The sequence below is a fragment of the Sceloporus occidentalis genome, unplaced genomic scaffold (genome assembly GCF_023333645.1).
Source record: "Sceloporus occidentalis isolate IW3139 unplaced genomic scaffold, rSceOcc1.0.p SCAF_86, whole genome shotgun sequence".
In the NCBI taxonomy this organism is placed as follows: Eukaryota; Metazoa; Chordata; class Lepidosauria; order Squamata; family Phrynosomatidae; genus Sceloporus; species Sceloporus occidentalis.
In genome coordinates, this window is record NW_028317066.1 from 3,753,260 (window position 1) to 3,772,634 (window position 19,375).

The 19,375-nt window shown below is 42.9% G+C and overlaps 1 protein-coding gene across 1 annotated transcript in view; it reads left to right on the plus strand.

Annotated features, from left to right (window-relative positions):
- LOC149285030 (uncharacterized) overlaps nucleotides 1-3,419 on the plus strand; it is a 76,183-nt gene extending 72,764 nt beyond the window's left edge. The window contains exon 4 of the mRNA XM_089495884.1: nucleotides 3,352-3,419. Coding sequence (XP_089352010.1) covers nucleotides 3,352-3,419 — 68 coding nt within the window. The remainder of the gene's footprint in view (nucleotides 1-3,351) is intronic.
- Nucleotides 3,420-19,375: the final 15,956 nt, after the last annotated feature.

Consider the following 19,375-nt stretch of genomic DNA (forward strand, 5'->3'; position numbering starts at 1 on the left):
AGCCAGGTTTATTTCTTTTAGACCTACAAAAAGCATCCGATTCTGTAAATTGGAACACAATGTTTAAAATCTTAGAGGCGATGAATATAGGAGATAATTTTCGTAGACGGAAAGAGATTGTATTCGGATCAAAAGGCTAATATTTTAAGAAACGGAGAGAAACCCCCCTCCTTTCCAATTAAAAAGGGAACGCGTCAAGGATGCCCCTTATCTCCCCTTCTCTTCTTAGTTGTGATTGAGGTTTTAATTAAGAAGGTAATATTGGATATTGATTTGAAGGGAGTAAGAATTAAAACACATACATATGAAATAAAAGCCTATGCGGATGATTTGTTTATAGATCTAGAGGAGCCCTTAGATAATGCAGATAAGCTTAAGAAGGCTATAAAAACATTGGAGACTTTAGTGGTTTCAGAGTGAATTTACCAAAATCCACAATTTTAACAAAAAATATGAATAAAGAACAAATGTCCAAAGTAACCGGATTCACTGGAACTGAAGTTAAAGGGAAAATTAGATATTTAGGATTAATTATTTCAAATAAAACAAATGAACTCTTCGGGAATAACTATGGCACTCTGTGGAAAAACAATTAAAAATGAAATTAATAATTGGAATAAACTGCACTTATCTTCTTAGGTAAGATAGCTGCCATTAAAATGAACATATGTCCTAAAACCCTCTTTTTATTTCAAACTCTCCCTATTATAATCCCAGAGAAAATGCTTAAGGGATTTAACAGACTTCATTTGGGAGGGAAAAACCCTAAAGTAAAACTAAAGGTTTTACAAGACGCAAAGGAAAGAGGAGGGTTAATGGTTCCAAGTATTAAATTATATGATGAGGCTAATTAAAAACTGGATTAATTTGCAGGATAAAGAATCATGAGAATTGGAAGGTGAAGGCCTTAAATTTGGAAGGCATGCTTTTCTCTTATATGACAAAGAAAAAGCAGATCCCTTGATTAACAATCATTGTATTAGACATGCGTTGTTTAGGATTTGGGACAAGTATAAAGGTTATGGGATAGTTATGGGATTCCCAAAATGGGCCTCGCCTTAGAAGCCATTTGCAGAACGAAAATGGAGAGAGAAGGGAATTGGATTATTTATGACGATCTCTTAAAGTTTAAGGGGGAAGAAATAGAAATTAAAACACAAAAAAATTTAAACTTACAAGGTTTTAATCTGAATTGGTTTGAATATCAACAAATATATTCCAAACCACAGCAAGAACTAAAATCACGGGAGAAAAAAGATTATAGTTCAGAGCTAGAAAAGCTTTTATTGATCAAAGGCTATCAAAAAGGTCTGATGGTAAAATATAAAAGGTGTTGCTAAGCTGGGACTCAGAGCAAGAAATGATCAAGGAATCAATGGTAAAATGGGCCAAAGATTGTGGTCACACTATCAATTTAAATCAATGGGGAAAAGCATGGAATCAAAGCATTAAATTGACAGCGGCCCAAAACCTTAGGGAACATTGGTACAAGATGTATTTCAGATGGCATCTAGCACCAGCAAAAGTGGCTAAAACATATAAAAATACAAATAATATATGCTGGAAATGTAACAAAGCTATAGGTTCCTACTTCCATTAACCCCTGAAGCTATTTTATTAGGGATGTTTGAAGGTAATCTGGATAGGAAACATGAGAAAACCTTAATGTATATGGTTTCTATCGCCAGGATCCTGTATGCAAAGAAATGGAGATCGAAAGAGCTGCCCAGTCTTGAAGAATAACTATTTTCACCAAATTCAGAATTATAGTAAAGGGTAAACCGTTCTAACAACAAAGTAAACCAATAGATTTCTTCCAGCATGCTTTCAGAGAGAGAAAAGTAACCTTTAACAAACTCTCTTTTCCTGGCGTTTGCACCCATTGCTCTGTCTCCCGGTCTCCTCCGCTGGGAAGAGGGAGAGCGTGGAATTCTGGGAAAGGCTGGCGGTTGGCTTGGAGCCTGAAGAGGGTTCTAGAAGGCTGGTGGCTTTGACCATTGGCTGCTTAGGAAGAAGGAGGGCTCCTTCTAGGTTTCCTTGGCAGGAGAGGGAAGGTGGGGGCCTCGTGATGGCGATGAGGGACCCCAAAATTTGCTTCCTCTGTGAGAAGGATGGCTGAGGGGAAGAGCCCCCATTTTGGAGGCAAGGATGGGGGTCTGGAGGGTCTTCTGTAGGGAGGCAGCTTTGGGGGCTGGAAGCAAGGAAGCCCTCTCCTCCTCCCCTCTTCTCCAGCTGCCAGGCCTCCTCTCCTCTCTTGGGAGTCTCTGTGGGGCCCTGAGAATTTGGAGAGGGATCCAAGAGAATCAAAGGGAGGCTGGGACCAAGGAACCTCAGAATATGATCAAGATTGCAAGGTTCTTTCTGAGGAAGGAGAGGCAAACTAGGAGAGGCTGCAGCTGTTTGCTTTTGCCTGAGCCTCTGGGAAGGGCCCCTCTTCTCCTTTCTCCTTGGCTGTCTTCATGGAGGGCAGACTCCTTTTGCCCTTTGGACTCAGTTTGCAGCAATGACAGTGAGCTCAAGAGAAGGGGAGAAATGGCAAGAGGAGGAGGAAACTATGACCTTTGAAGACCATCTGAAAGGGTGGGAGGGCAGAGGATGAACCAGGGGAGGGTCCCTGCCAAACTGGGAGAGTTGGAGGGCATTCAGAAGGAGCTGGGCCTGGAAATGGAGGAGGAGAAGGGGGCTTATAAAATGACCTCCATGGATGAGGAACCTGCATCAAGTCCATGACATACAATGGCCCAGTGAAACGATGTCCATGTTATAGGAGCCAGTGTGGCCTAGTGGTTTGAGCATAGAGGAACTACGACTCTGGAGATCAGGGTTTGAATCCCAGCTCCAACATAGAAACTCTCTGGGTGACTGGACAAGGGGAAGGCAATGGGAAACAATAAATATATACATTTAAATATTGCAGTTGCTATGGTTGTTGTTACTGGATTGTTGTTATTGTTATTCCTGTCTAGCTATACATTATGATTTTATGTAGATTATTGGAAGAAAAAATTAAAAAATACACCCATTAAAATCAATCAGAGACATGAGTCCTACCCAGCCCTCCTCCTATTGACATCTTTGGAGTGAGGAAGTCTGGGGCCAACCCTAGGACTCCAATCCTAGGCCTATTTTCTGGAAATTAAGGGGATGTACAGGCTGCCCCTTTTAGCGCCAGATCAGGGCCATGGGAAACACACTGCTTTTTGCAGCTCCTTTTTGCACTATAATAAGGCTATGCTGTGGCCCTGATCTGGCCTTTCTGTGGTGCAAAAAGGAGCTCCTTTCTGTGCCGGGGAAAAGGGCCAGTGGTGCGACTTTTCTGCACTCCTTTGGCACTGCGTCATCTGGATGTAGTGCCAGAGGAACGCCGTGTCGTCACCTGCGATGTGGTGCAGTGTGCAGCATCACACCGGCATGCGTGAAGAGTCAGGGAGTGCACTGTGCAGATGCCATCTTCGCCCTCATGCCGGCTAAGGATGCTGGTCTGTACGCCCCGAAAGGCCCAGTGAACTGTCTTAGTCTTTCAGCATTCACAAGATCCTCTCTCTGAGGGTTTGGAGGTGAGACTAATAATAGTAATAATAATAATATCATCACTAATTAATATCCTGCTTTCCAATGGATTTATTTTGAATTTTAGGGGAGGTTCAGGTTTGATTTGTCCTTAGTGCTGTTGAATTGTATTTTGGGTGGTCTGTGAAAGATTGCATAAATGTGTGCACATAAAAACACTTTGTATTTTCTGCAGGTGTGGAAAGAACCAAGATACTTCCAAAGGAAGGGAGAGAAGAGAAACGACCCTCAATTCCTCCTTTGTGGAAGAAACTGGAAGAAAGAAGATCTCCAGACAGGTTAGTGTCCAGACCTCCTTTTTTGGGGTGGAGCCATTGGGCATTTGACTGACTAGGATGCAATGGGGGTGTTATTTACAATCCTCTGTCTTTCAGCAAAGGCTATTTTCTATTGCAGATTACCTTTTGAGATGCGGCTGTGTTCTTCACAGAGGAGGAATGGCCACTCTTGAGTCCAAAGAAGAAATTTCTGTACAACGAGGTGATGATGGAAACCTATGGAAATGTGTCCTCTGTGGGTAAGGACCCATTGCCCTTCCTATAGAATGGGGGCAAGTGCTCTAGAAAGCTACATTGCATGCAACACTGGTTCCAGTTTAATTTTTATAGCAACATCCTGGGAAATCATGGAATTTATAGTTTGAAGTTTCTAGAACTGCCCACATTACACCGGTTCTTAAATCCCTCCACTGGCTTCCCATTAGTGTCTGGGCCAGATACAAGGTGTTGGTTGTAACCTTTAAGGCCTTACATGGTTTGGGTCCTGACTACTTGCAGGAGTGCCTTCTACCACACAATCCTCCCTGCACTGGAAAAAACCTCCTAAAGCCTAAGAAGACCAGATTGGCTACAACAACCCAGAGGACCTTTTCTTTTGCCACTCCTAGGCTTTGGAATGACCTGCCGGAAGTGATCCGTCACATCACCATCCTAATTTTAGCCCCTTTTTTCTTTTTCCTATCTGTGTTGTAATTTATCTTACTTAGAGCCCATAGAGACAGGCCAAAATAAAGCTCCTTTGGGTCACTTTGGAGGTATGCTATTTAAATGATGCATGTGTCCTAAGAGGCCAGAAGCCATGACAAAGCCATGCTACAGTCCTAAGGACTGGGGTACAGCTTTGGTGCAGCTTCTGGCCTCTTAAGATGCATGTGTCTCTGAACAGAATACCTCCAAAGTGACCCAAAGCAGCTTTATTTTGGCCTTTCTGTTCAGGCCCATAATTTACTTCTATAATTGGGACTGGGGTGCAGGAGGGAGGGTTAGGGTTTGGCTATTATTTTAAATGTATATTGTATTTTATTACTTTTTCTTGTAACCCACCTTCATTCCTTCGGGAAAAGGCGGGATCTAAATATATCATTATCATCATCATCATCATCATCATCATCATCATATTCACCCAGAGTTAGAGGGCATAGGAGTGGAGTGGAGTCATCACTGTTTTATATAATGATGCAGAAATGCATCAGTCAGCAGCCTTCAAAGGAGATAGAAGGAGATGACATTGTAGATTCTTTTCTGTGTATTAAGTGAACTTTGGATAGAGTAGAAGAATGTAAATTGAGTAACAAGACAGAAGTGTAGTAGTAAAGTAAATATGAAATAGAGAAAGAAAGGAAAGTTATGGTACATGGTAAAGTATAGAATAAATTAGGAAGCTGAAATATGATCTTCTTTCCTATTCTTCTAGAAGTGAGAAAGAAAGGGAGAAAGAAGATTGATTTGGTAAAAAGAGAGTTAGGTATGTAGTTGAAGGTATGTGTAAGTGTAGAAGTTAGAGGTTACAGTTGGGTAGAGTGGAATGATGAGAAAGAGAGTGGTACAGTTATGAAGGAGAGAGAGAGAAAGGAGGAGAGAGGTGGAAAGAATGAGAAAGAAGGTAGTAGGAAGGTAGGATGACATGCGGTTTAAAGAATAGAGGAGGTAGGAAGGAGAAAGATGTAGATGAAAGAAGTAGATGCTAATAATAAGAACAAAAAAAGAATAAGAGGCCTGTTATAGACTACCAAAATAAAGCTGCTTCGGGTCTCTTTGGAGGTATAATGATGCATGCATCCTAAGAATCCGGAAGCTGCACCAAAGCTGCACTCCAATGCTTAGGAATGGAGTGTGGCATTGGCGCGACCTCCGGACTCTTAGGACCCATGCATCATTTAAATAGCATATCTCCAAAGAGACCAGAAGCAGCTTTATTTTGGCAGTCTGTAACAGGCCAGTGTGCTGTATGTTTGAATCGTAATTTTATTGATTATATGGTTGTTTATTCTGAAAATAAAAAGAATTTGAACATTATTTACAGTTTGACCTCAGTATCTGCTGAAGTTTGGTTTCAGGACCCCACTTAGTAACCAAAATCTGTGGATGTTCAAGTCCTATTACAAACAATGGGGTTGTAGTATGATGTGCCTTACATAAAATGGCAAAATCAAGGTTGGCTTTTTGGGGATATATTGAGATGCAGAATCTGTGGATCCTGAGAGCTGACTGTGAAAGGTTAAAAAGCAGTTGAAATCATCCTATTAAGAGAAATGTAACCCATGTAATTGGACTCATGGAGAAGTGGTCAGATGGAACCAAGGAGAATGTGTTTCTTTGGTTGGTTTCCCTGGAAAGAACTGAGAATCTTGTCCAAGGTGGGAGTTGAGTCAGTTGAGGCTGAGAGAAGGAGGAGAGACCTCAGGACAAGAGCATTTCTCTGGGTTAGTTTGCCTGTTTCCTATTTTATGCTAGTGTTTTGAGTACTGTCTTTCTTACAGTGGAACCTACTCCTTCTTTGTGAAGGCATCACAAGTTGGACTGGTTGATCTCACCTGAAAGCATCATTCTTATTCATTCATTCCTATTGTACATTCATTGAACTGTATGGTTGTGTTATTTATTAAATTTCATCCCACCTTTCTCCCTTGGATGGGTCTCAAGGTGGCTTAGGATACAAAATATAGAATGAACAAAAGCATTTCTTCAAAAAGAAGACATATTAGTAAAATAAGGATACTGCTGTTCCTTCGGTTGGAAGTTTGTTCTCCAAGATCTGCAATGGACAATCTACAAATGTTAACTGGGAGGGAAAGAGGACATTGGAGGACAATGGCTTGGAGTTATATCACATAGACAGTAGTGAATGGAGACTTCCATGTTAGTGGGTTGGTGAATCTGCTCTGTCTTTTAGTCTGAGCTCTCTCTGGTGCTGACTCTATTTTGGAAATGGGCTCCAGCCCCATGGATGAAAACATGGAGGAAATTCAATGCCCCAATAATATGGAAGTCACAGTCTGGCAAAGTTTACATGAACTGTGTGAAATGTGGTTTTTGTTTTGCTGTTGTCTGTCCTGAATTTCCCATCTCCACTAAATGACCCAAGATCAAGCAAGAAGAGAGAAGGAGAAAACTGTGTCTCCTTCCGCTTTCTCAACCCCATTTAGAAATGTATGAACCTCTTTCATGGCCATGCTTAGACACAGTTTTGCTCCTTAAGAAACACAAGGCTTGTAATCTTTCACAGAAGACATATTATTTGGGAGGCAGTTCAAGAAAAATCCTACCAGGAAGGTGCCCTCAATTTCTTTTCTAGGCATAGAGGCTGTTGGGCTTTTTCATCCACAGTCATACAGTGGAGGTGGCCTATGACAAACCTCCTTTGAACACAGACAAATGAAGAACTGCCTTCAACTTGACCACTAGCAAACCTGTTAAAAGGTTACATGCATGAAGAGAGTTCTGCCTGATATATCCTATGATGCTTCTTCTGAGTTTCACTTAATTTGCTGAGGTAAAATTGGATTTATTTGTTAGACTGTTCTTATACTTTAAAAATATTTTTCTCCAGACAAATGACTTGGAAAGAAGAAAGGTCCCTCCACAAAATTGTCTGGCCTTAAGATGAATGAGAAAGGCATCATGCGAAATGAAGAAGAGACAGCAATCGCGAACCAGACAATTCTTTCTGACCCAGAGGAAGGGAGCCAAGTGAGTCTGGGACACTTTTATGCAAGAGGTTCTTGGCCTTAGGAGAAAAGCCGCAATATGGAAAAGGGGCACCAGCTCATCTTTCTACTCTTTGTTCAAATGGACAGGTTTTCTCTGACCTACGGAGTCAAAGCAGCCCATTTGGATGTTGAATGCGGATTGGAGGATGACTCACATTTGCCGCTGGGATCTTACTGGCATGGATACAGAAACATGGATCTCATAGAATCAGAGGATGACCTGGAACTAACTGACAAGGTACAGAAGAAGCCTATGCGCTTTCCATGGTGTTTTAGAGTTGGGCAGCGTATTCGCATCTGGCTGTCTTGCAAAGAGAGTTAGTTTTTCCTTCCCACTGAGAATTTATCCTTAAAGTAACGGAGGTCAGGGCAGGAGAACATTAAATCCACCCCAAACTTTTTACTGAACTCTCTTCCCCCCAATAAATTCATTGCTTTAGACAGTCACGATTAAAACCAACGTTATGTCATTTAGGTATATTTTCATGTTTAAAATATTTTGTAGTAGTTTTCCCTTAGGGCTTGGGAAGCTGTGTATTTTATCCTCCTTTTCCAACTTAACTCCCATTCTTCCATTTCAATATTGTGTCCTAGATTTCTTGGCCATTGAATCATGTTTTCTTTAACCACTTCAGATTCCATCTCATGTTTTAACAGGATTGTATACAATCTCCCCACAAGTGAACATTTCCTGATAGCAAGCACATTTCCTAATATTTCTGTACTAATTATTTCTATTCCATATGTTTTCATATCCAACAAAAACCTCTCCCTTATTTGCCGGAAAATAAGCCAATTACATTGTTTACCTTCTTCTCTTATTTCCTCTAATGTTTTAAATTTAATCATATTGCCTTATTTATTTATCAAATCATTGTATTATTGTTATTATTATTGTTGTTGTGCTTCTCCAAACAGATCAAAGCAGCTAACAGTAAACACATCAGTAAAATACAATAGCAACTTACCATTGTTGCTTCCAAAACCCTCCCAATTCCTTCCATCCAGAATAAAATACAATTAAATCTTAAGCAATTATTAAAACAATTATTAAAAATAGAGCAGGCATTTAGAGCAGTTGTTGAACAATTTATTAAATTAGTAGGAGATTGCTGTAATGTTAATCTGGAAAGCTCTGCTGGAAGATATACATCTTGATCGCCTTTTTAAAACCTTCATGACTGGTGATATATCAGATCTCTTCCGGAGGCTATTCCATAAACTGGGAGCAACAGAAGAGAAAGTCCTCTGGGTAACTGCATGGAGCCTTGTTATTGCTGGCTGCAGTAAGCTTTTACAAGAGGACCTCAGTGTGTGGGGCAGATTATATGGGAGAAGGCAATCCTGTAAATAAGCTGGACACAAGCCATGAAGGTTATAACCAAGATCTTGTACTGTCCCCAGAAATTAATGGGCAGCCAGTGAAGAGATGTTAGAATAAGTGTGATGTGGTCACCTCTAGATTTTCCAGTGACCTCTCTGCTGCCATATTTTGGATTAGTTGAAGTTTCCGGACTTGATACAAGGGTAGCCCTATGTAGAGCACATTACAGAAGTCAAGACATGAGGTTACCGGCGCATGCACCATAGTTTGTAGGTCTTCGGGTTCCAGGAAGGGACGCAGTTGGCGTATCAACTGAAGCTGATAACAGGCACTCTTGGCCATCACATCTATCTGATCTGACAACTGGATAGATAGATCCAGGAGCACCCCCAAACTGCAAACACAGTCCTTTAGGGGAAGTGTGACTCCATCCAGGACCAGTTGTCAGACCTCCATACCCAGATTAGGATCTCCAACAACACGCACCTCCGTCTTGTCTGGATTCAGTTTCAATCTCTTTTTCCTCATCCAGCCCATTGCTGCCTCAAGACATTCATTCAGAGGGGAGATGCCTTCTTTAGTTGACACTGAGATATCTCTGGATGTCATGAGCATACAGATAGCACCCACCCCATGCCTCCGGATGAACTCTCTTGGCGGTTTCATGTAGATGTTGAATAGCATTGGGGATAGGAAGGCACCCTGGGGAATGCTGGATTTAAGATCCCTTTTAGAGTAGCAACTGTCCCCAAGCATCTCCATCTGGAATCTGCTTGAGAAATAGGACCGGAACCATTGCAATGCATTGCCCCAATCCCCAATTCCCTCAGACGTTCCAGAAGGATGCCATGGTCAATAGTATCAAAAGCCACTGAGAGGTCCAAAAGCATCAATAGGGTCACACTTCTCCTGTCGATACTCAAGCGGAGATCATCTAAAGTGAGCATAGCAATCTTGACTTCATATCCCATCCTGAAGCCAATTTGAAAAGGGTCTAGACAATCTAATTCTTTCAAGACCACTTGGACTTGAAGAGCAACTGCCCTCTCAATCACCTTGTTTAGAAATGGAAGATGGGGGACCAGTCTGTAATTGTTCATGTCCAAGGGATCTAGGGAGGGCTTTTTCAGAAGCGGCCGTACCACCGCTTCTTTTAAGCAAGATGGAAAATAGCCCTCACTAAGAGATGCATCTATGATATAGCTCATGTGAGTACTAAGTGCATCTCCTCCTTGGAGGACCAGCCATGAAGGGCAAGGGTCGAGGGGGCAAGTTGTCTTCTTCACACTTCCAAGGAGCTTGTCCCCATCCTCAGTGCTCACAGATTCAAATTGATCCAGTATGATCTTACTCACAAAGTCACTGGACACCTGACCTATAGCCTCTACAATTTGAATCAAATGTTTTTACTGTTTTCCTGTTTTTATACTATCATTGTTTAATCCAGTTTTTGTATTGGGATCGGGGCATAGGGATTGATTTCTCTTGGATTTTATTGTAACATCGATGTATTTTATTGTTGTAACCTGTCCTGTTTCTCCATGATCGGGCGGCCTAGAAATAAATCTATTATCATCATCATCATCATCATCATCATCATCATCATCATCATCATCATCATCTTATGCTGGCATCGTAGAAGTTGGTTCTTCTGTGAGAGATTTTATCTGCGAAATGATCATTCAAAGCATCACACTGAGCTGTGGTAGGCTCTAACAATGCGTTCTGGGAGGTGGGTTTCTGGATCAGGTCCCAGATGCTCCCCTCCCCACTTCAGCAGTCCCTTTATGCTTCTCTTCCCTTGGCACTTTCCCTCCTTCCCTCCTTCCTTCCTTCTCATCCTTTAACCTACATCCCTTCAAGGGGGTCCAAGGCCCTTGCAGCATTTTCCCAGAACCAGGAGAGGGGTAATCTTTCTGGGACTCAGGGTCTTTCTGCTGGTCCTCCTTTGCAGGGTTGTTGTGAAGGAAAATCCAGATCCTGTGGGCCAATAAGCCTAGTTCTCAGGTTGCCAGGAGGGTGTCCCTCTCCCCAGAAGGGTCTTTGGGTTCCTCCGTCTGCCTTCTCTTGGCTGTGTCCTAAATTGGGGCTCTTCTCTCCCTCCCAGACAGAGCCTCCTCCCCGAGACCCCAGGGAAAACTCCTCCCACCCGAAAAATGTTGTTTCCAATGCTATCCTGTGTGATGCTCTTTATTTGGCACAAAATATTCTCCAAATGAGGCATCAGAATGGGGGGGGGGGTCTTTCCTCTGCCCCACTTTCCAGGAGGGAGAAGGCTCCCCAAAGCCCTTTTTACATTTGGATCCTGATCCCCTCCATGGCCATGTCTTTCTCCAAGGGTCCCTCCTGACGTCTTTTCTCATAATAACCCCCCAAGTACCTGGGCCCAAGGAATCCCCCGAGGAGGAGGCAGGAAAGAAAAGAGGGAGAGGAGGCCTGGCAGGCCCACTTCCTTTGAGGAAGAAGAGGGGCTTCCTTCCTTCTTATAACCCCCAGGGTCCCCAGAAGACCTTCCAGCCATTCCTCTAAACCAGTGATGGAGAACCTTTTACAGACCGAGTGCCCAAACTGCAACCCGGACCCCACTTATTTATTGCAAAGTGCCATGTCCCTCTGGCTTTCTAGTAAGAAACTCTGCCAAACTCTGTGCTAGGTCGATAGCATGTGTGCCCACAGAGAGGGCTCTGAGTGCCACCTCTGGCACACGTGCCATAGGTTCACCATCACTGCTCTAAACGAACGAGGGTTGTCCCCCATTTCCATCCCTCAGAACAGACTGTGAGGGCAGCAATGCTTCAGGTAGGAGATTGCGCATGCGCACATACATCCAAAGGCCCCTTCTAATCATGCATACAGATCACCAGGGCTTTACTGCTGCTGTTGTTTATCCCACTGGCGGCCTTTGAGGGAATGAAAGGAGTGCACCGGGATTTCAGCAGCCTCCCCTTCCTTCCTTCCTTCCTTCCTTCCTTCCTTCCTTCCTTCCCTCCCTCCCTCCCTTCCTTCCTTCCTTCTTTTGAGGAGATTTTGAAAAGGCCACAATGGAGCCCAGGAAAGGCAGGAAAGGAAAGCTCTGCTTTGGAAATTGTCTCTCTGTGCATACTGTATATACACACATAGATAGATAGATAGATAGATAGATAGATAGATAGATAGATGATAGATAGATAGATGATAGATGATAGATAGAGATAGATAGATGTGTGTTTGTCTCTGCTGTTCTTATGGCTGGGAATGGAGCTGAGGACTGAGGAGAGAAGAAAGGGTCAGTTTTGTGCAAATTCACAACTTCTACGCATCAAAGAGTCGAGTGTGTTGAAATAGCAAAGAACTTTATTGAAAACACATAGTCAGAAAATCAGTATTTAAGCCAGAACTGCCCTCCCCAAGCCAAAGAATATATTGAAACCCCAAAACCTAAAACTCCACCTTCTACCAAACCTAGCCCCCACCTACAATTCCCACCATCTATCCCCACTATTACCCAGCCCCACTTTGCCATCCTTCTCACACGCACAATCTCTCCCTGCCAAAGAAATTCCAAGAAGCTAGATCCCTTTCTGTTACTACCGGTCCCCAACTTTCTTCAGCCAACATCCCACAAATTCCGAATGCTATCATTGCTATTCTAGCTGGCTGCAACAAATCCTAGCCCCCCATCTAAACTAATCTAAACCACGACCCATAATCCCCAGCCAAATTTATAACCCAAAGCAATTATCTATATTATAGAAATTAAAACCTAAACTTAAAACATAAATTTCAAACATAAACAGACATATGGACAGAAAAACCTTACAAATAAAATCATAAGGGCCTTTTCTTAGCACCGCTGGATTGAAAAAATATTTTTGTATTCCTTCTTTACAAAAAAAATGTTTGTTCACTGCTTAGATTTGTGTTGCTTCTCTCCTATGTTGCTTCTCTGGTGATTGAATAGGCCTGACCTCTGAGAAAAGCATTTTCCACACTGCTGGCATTTCTATGGCTTCTTTCCTGTGTGGACTCTCTGATGTCTCACTAGGTTTGACTTCAAAGAAAAACCTTTCCCACAATGCTGGCATTTGTATGGCTTCTCTCCTGTGTGGATTCTCTGGTGTTTCACTAAGTCTCCCTTCAAAGAAAAACATTTCCCACAGTGCTGGCATTTGAATGGCTTCTCTCCTGTGTGGACTCTCTGATGTCTCACTAAGTGTGACTTCGCAGAAAAACGTTTTCCACAATGCTGGCATTTATGTGACTTCTCTCCTCTTTCGACTCTCTCTTGACTCACAAGTTCTTCTGTAAAGAAGGACAATGACAGATAAGTGAAAATCAGAGTTAAGAGAGGAGGGTGTTACCCCCAGATTTAGCCCCCATTCACCCTTCCCTATTTGACAGTAAATTAATAAAGTTGGTGTGAGTGACCCGAGCATGATCCTGTTCCAGATACCCTAAATCCATGGAACGATTGTATCCTTACTTATAGCAGCTAGCAAAGAAGAGACTGGATGGGGACTGCCTTGAGGGAATCAGTGGAAGCAGATAGTCAGAGGACTGGTGAAAAAATGTTCCATTAAAAATGTGCAAAAATACTTTGATTGACAGGTGGCATCATATCCTGTGAGACTGCCATAGAGAACAGAGTCAGAGCCCAAGGCATGATGCTAACCAACTGCAGAGGTCACTTCATGCTGTTTGGCTCCAGATGACTCACAGCCAATACAGTATACAGGTTACATGCGAATCGGTGTGGATTGGATTGGTGTGTGAACAAGAGATGGTGAAGTTGATGGAAGTTGGAGAGGAGAGCTTGCAAATATTTGCATTATTAGGAGCAGGTAACTGTTGAAGTTGCCAGATATTGTGTAACTGTGATTATTTGTCGCAGAAATTTTTTGAAACTGATGCAGAAACAACCATGAAATATCGTCCAGTTAGTCTGACATCAATACTAGGAAAGATTCTAGAGCAGATCATTAAACAGAGAGTCTGAACATCTAGAAAGCAATGCCATAACCACAAAAAGTCAACACAGGTTTCAGAGAAAGAAGTCATGCCAGACAAACCTGATCTCTTTTTTTTATAAAATTAACAGCTTGTTAGATGAAGGGAATGCTGTGGATATAGTATATCTTGATTTCAGTAAGGCCTTTGACAAATTTCCCCATGATATTCTTGCAAACAAGCTTGTGAAATGTGGGCTAGACAAGGCAACTGTCACATGGATTTGTAATTGGTTGACCGGCCGAACCCAAAGGGTGCTCAAAAATGGCTCCTTTTCATCCTGGAGAGAAGTGACCAGTGGGGTCCTACAGGGCTCTGTCCTGGGCCCAGTGCTATTCAACATCTTTATCAATGACTTGGATGACAGAATTGGGAGCATATTTATCAAATTTGCAGATGGCATCAAACTAGGAGGAGTAGCTAATACTCCAGAGGGAAGGATCAAAATTCAAGATGACCTGAATGGACTAGAAAGCTGGGCCAAAGCTAATAAAATGAAATTCAACACGGAGAAATGTAAGATACTGCACTTATGGCGGAAAAATGAAATGCACAGATATAGGATGGGCGACACCTGGCTGAATGAAACTATGAGTTAAAGAGATCTAGGAGTCCAAGTAGACCACAACTTGAAAATGAGTCAACAGTGCGACGCAGCAGCTGAAAAGGCCAATGCAATTTTAGGCTGCATCAAGAAAAGTATAGTGTCTAGATCAAGGGAAGTAACAGTGCCACTCTATTCTGCTTCGGTCAGGACCGACCTGGACTATTGTGTCCAGTTCTGGGCACCACAGTTTAAAAAGGATGTGGAGAAACTGGAGCATGTCCAAAGGAGAGCAACTAAAATGGTGAAGGAAGCCATGCCCTACGAGGAATGACTTAGGAAGCTGGGGATGTTTAGCCTAGAGAAGAGAAGGTTGTGATATGATGGCCCTGTTTAAATATTTGAAGGGATGTCATGTTGAGGAGGGAGCAAGCTTGTTTTCTGCTGCTCCAGAGCTTAGGACCTGGAACGATGGATGCAAGCTACAGCAAAAGAGATTCCACATCACCATTAGGAAGAACTTCCTGACAGTAAGGGCTGTCCGACAGTGGAACACACTCTTTCCTCGGAGTGTAGTGGAATCTCCCTCCTTGGAGGTCTTTAAGCAGAGGCTGGATGGCCATCTGTCAGGGATACTTTGATTTGGATTTCCTGCATGGCAGGGGATTGGACTGGATGGCTCTTGCGGTCTCTTGAAATAATTATGACATAGAATCAGTCTACTGTTTTAAGTCTATATTTCTCAAAGTTATTTGGGACAATTTTTACCTGCAAGGTTTAGGATTTCATTTTATGAACTGATGTTTATCCTTATTGCTAGGATGCAGTTTACTTATTGTGATGCTTTGTGATACTTGTTTTTACTTTGTTTGTTTTTTTAAGCTGGCCATGTGCCATAATAAATTATTCATTTATTCATTTGAATTATTTTGCAACTCAAGATAAAGAACCTCCAAGGACCTGAATGAAATCTACTGTGTCTGTGACTTATTTTTAAGTGTGGAAAGTGGTCAGTGTATTGCCAATACCTATATCTAGATATTTGCTTCCATACTCTGCCATGTTATTGTTGAGCTGCATCTGGGAGCGTCACCCTCAGATTGTAGTGTACATTGGATTGTGAACACAATCGAAATTCAGAGCCAACAAGGACCTGAGAGGCGGTATGGTAATCCCTTTTGTCTGAGGTATGTGCATCAAACACCCACTGCATTCAATTCGTGTTCACGCCATTCTTTCCCCACCCAGGAAATATTCTAAAGAGATATAAACGTTCCTGAACCCTCAGTTTCTGCCCAAGCACCAATTTCAGTATAAATGTCAGGCCCAACTTGCTGTTCTTCAGTGTCAGTCCAGTTACAGACAGACACTCTGTTTGTTTTCTTGGCTAAGCACCTCAATGCACTCACCAATCCCAATTGTCGCAGGAACTACTGACCTGTCCCCATTCCAAATCCTCAACAATTGGAATAAAGCTCTAGATAGGTAATAGATTCCTTTAACATCTATTCACCACTCCCACCTTTGTTACCTAGATCTTGAACCCTTATATATATAGTATGTGTGTCTGTGTATTTTCCTTTCCCCCTAAATGAAACACAAAAACCTATTTCAAATGCCTCTGACATACTGTTTGATTCAGGACCTGCTATAGCTGGGCTGGATCCAGAGGTCACTGTTGCCCCAGTAAAACTATCTCGTTCTATTGAGCTAAGTACCAAATTCCTCTAAAAGCATAGCACTTGCGGGTGTCCTCCCCAGACTCCAGCATTTTCGGTAACAAAGGGCCTCTTGAATCAATCATGGAGCTAAGCAAGCTCAGGATGGAAAAGAAACATTAGAGAAAAAGCAGGTTTTGTGTCCCCCTTTCCTCCCTTCATAGATATTACTCATAACTGATCATAGAATCGTAGAGTTGGAAGAGACCCCAAGGGCCATCCAGTCCAACCCCATTCTGCCATGCAGGAACTCTCAATCAAAGCATCCCCGACAGATGGCCAGCCAGCCTCTGCTTGAAGACCAAGGAAGGAGACTCGACTGCACTCCGAGGAAGGAGTCTATTTCAATGTTGAACAGCCCTTACTGTCTGGAAGTTTCTCCTAATGTTGAGGTAGAATCTCTTTTCCTGGAGCTTGCATTCATTGTTCCGGTTTCTAGTCTCTGGAGCAGCAGAAAACAAGCTTGCTCCCTCCTTTATATGACATCCCTTCAAAAATTTAAACAGATCTATCATATCACCTCTTAACTTTCTCTTCTCCAGGCTAAACATCCCCACCTCCCTAAGCCATTCTTCATAAGGCATGGTTTCCAGACCCTTCACCATTTTAGTCGCCCTCTATGATTATATGATTTATATCCCAGGTGGAGAAATTCCGGCCCCTGGGCTGGATAAGACCTGTATTACTTTATGAATCTGATCCAAGACCTCCCCTCATTTCACCCCCTTTTTCATTTAGACACTGGTGAAAATAATCATTTCATTTTTCCAAAAGAGACAAATCTCTGAGTTTAACTGCTGTGTTAATAATAATAATAATAATAATAATAATAAATGTATGTATTTACCACCTTTCCAAAAAGATCAGAGCGGTTTAAAAATTGACAATTACAAAATTTGTGTGTTTGTGTGTGTCACTCATAGCAGGAGCATGAAGTATGTACCTCCTTCCTCTGCTTGCTAAAGCCACACAGAAATTGAGGCATGTACATTTGTGGGCATTGTTTCTGAATGGATCTATTGTCAATATCACAATTTCTTCACTTCTCCTTGTATATTTTTTAAAAATATGCACACTGCTGAATATGTTGCACTTATACAACACAAATCTATAAATGTATAAGTTTATGAGTGAAGATTGCATCCTGGATTATGCTCATTTTGGGAAGTGAAGACATAAGTAAATTTATTATATAAACCCAGTGAAACAAATACCTCACAAAACTCTAGTAAACACCACATACACACACAGTCCGCATAAAACGGACTCGCTGGCGCACTGTGTCTCTGGGGTCTGGAAATTTCACTTCCACTTTCTGGGAAGACAATGCTGCCAGAGATTGAATTTGGGGCTTTATGCCTGCAAAGCATGGGCTCAGTCTCTCAGCTGCAACCCTTCCATACAATCCTGGACTGAAGCATTTAAACAAAGGTCCTCTTCCAGCTCCAGGAATAAAGGCCTACCTTCAGTACAAAAACACTGATTCCTGGAGCCCCAGAAAGGCCTCTTCTGCAGTCCTTTATGGCCGGAGCTTCCCTGGGTCAGAGGCCGTCTCCTCAGCCGTAGAGAAGGGTTGCTCTGAGTGCAAAGGAGGAGGAGGTCCAAGGGCTGAGGGAGGGAAGGCAATGGGGAAAAGGTCAGTCCAATGGCCATGGAGGGCAGAAGGTGACAATGCCTAGGAAACTCCCCTGAGTCCCAGCCCTAGGAATAAGTGGCAGGAGTGAGTCCAGGGGGCTCCTTTCCCAAAGGGGGAGGCAAGGACCAGTGGGACCCTCCCCATCTAGGGCCCAAAGGGAGGGTCTTTTTCCCACCTCTCTCCCAGCCCCCAAAGCCCAGGCTCCCCACTGGCCCTGAGTCCCCTGCCTCCTCTTCCTCAGACCCCCACAGACCCCTTCCTTCCTTCCTTCCTTCCTTCCTTCCTTCCTTCCTTCCTTCCTTTCTCCCGAAATGGAGGGCCAGAGGCACAAAGGGACACACTTCCTTCCTTTTGGCCCAAGGACCCTATCCTCCTTCTCACTCTGGAGCCTCAGGAGAGAAAGAGGAGCCTCAGTTCAACTGAGGCCTCAGAGAAGGTTCTGGAACATTATTCCCCACAATCACAAGCAGCACAAAATGGCTGCTGGGAAGACAAAATGGCCTCCTGAGTCTCAGCGCTTTGCAGTTGGCAGTTTGAGGCCTTCAGGGAACCCAAAATGGAGGATGAAAGGGCCTCAAGGTCGGAAGGGCCCCAAATAGGATTTCTGATCCTAAAGAAAAGATTTCCTGATGGCACCCGATGGCTGTGAGAACACAAAAAGTCCCCAAACAGGATTTCAAAACCTTCACAACATCTAAACATTTTCCTGATGCTATTGAAAGGAGGAACCTCATCCCCTCCTTAATTACTATCAATAGTGAGAGATATTAATATTGATATTAAGAGGGCCCATCGTCCACAAGCCAGCTCCAGTCTTGACTGCTCAGGGAGGCCAGTCCAGCTGCAGGTGGCCCTCCGTCCGTCCTCCTTTCCTTCTGCATTCCTCCTCTTTTCCCCAGCATCAGCCCCTTTCCCAAGAAGGCTGCATCCGCACTATAGAAATAAGGCACTTTGACACCGCTTTAACTGCTCAGTGCTATGGAATCCTGGGATTTTACCTTTGGGACACATAGTCTTCCCTGCCAGAGAGCTCTCATGCCACAAGAAACTACAAATCCCAGGATTCCATAGGATGGAACGAGGAGAGTCAAAGTGGTTTCGAATTGGATTATTTCTCTAGTGCAGATAAAGCCTAAGTCGGTTGTAAAAGGATAGAGACACCCAAGTCGAATTTTTATCCTGTTAAAAATGGTTTTGATTTTTAAAAATATAAGCAGGTTGTTTTTCTGACTAATCCTTATTCTTGTTGTTGTTTGTTTGTATGTTTGTCTTGGTCATATGAGTTATTCTGATCTGCCTCGTTCCTTCTCCCCTGAAAATTTCTCAATAAGGAAACTGGGGAGGCTTTTAAAACCTCCCAAAGGAGCCACTTTTGGCCTTTTTTGCAGCACTAGACTCCTCTTAGAAGCCAAAGCCCAACATTTGTGAAGAAGAAGAAGAAGAAGGCTTACATTAAAACTATCCTCCCATTTCTGATCCCTTTTAAAACCCTTGTTCCCCAGAAGGAGCAGAGCTGTGTAATAAGAAAACCCTCTCAGAAAAGAGACACAAAAGGCACACAAAGAGACACACTTCCTTCCTTTTGGCCCAAGAAGCCTGGCCTCCTTCT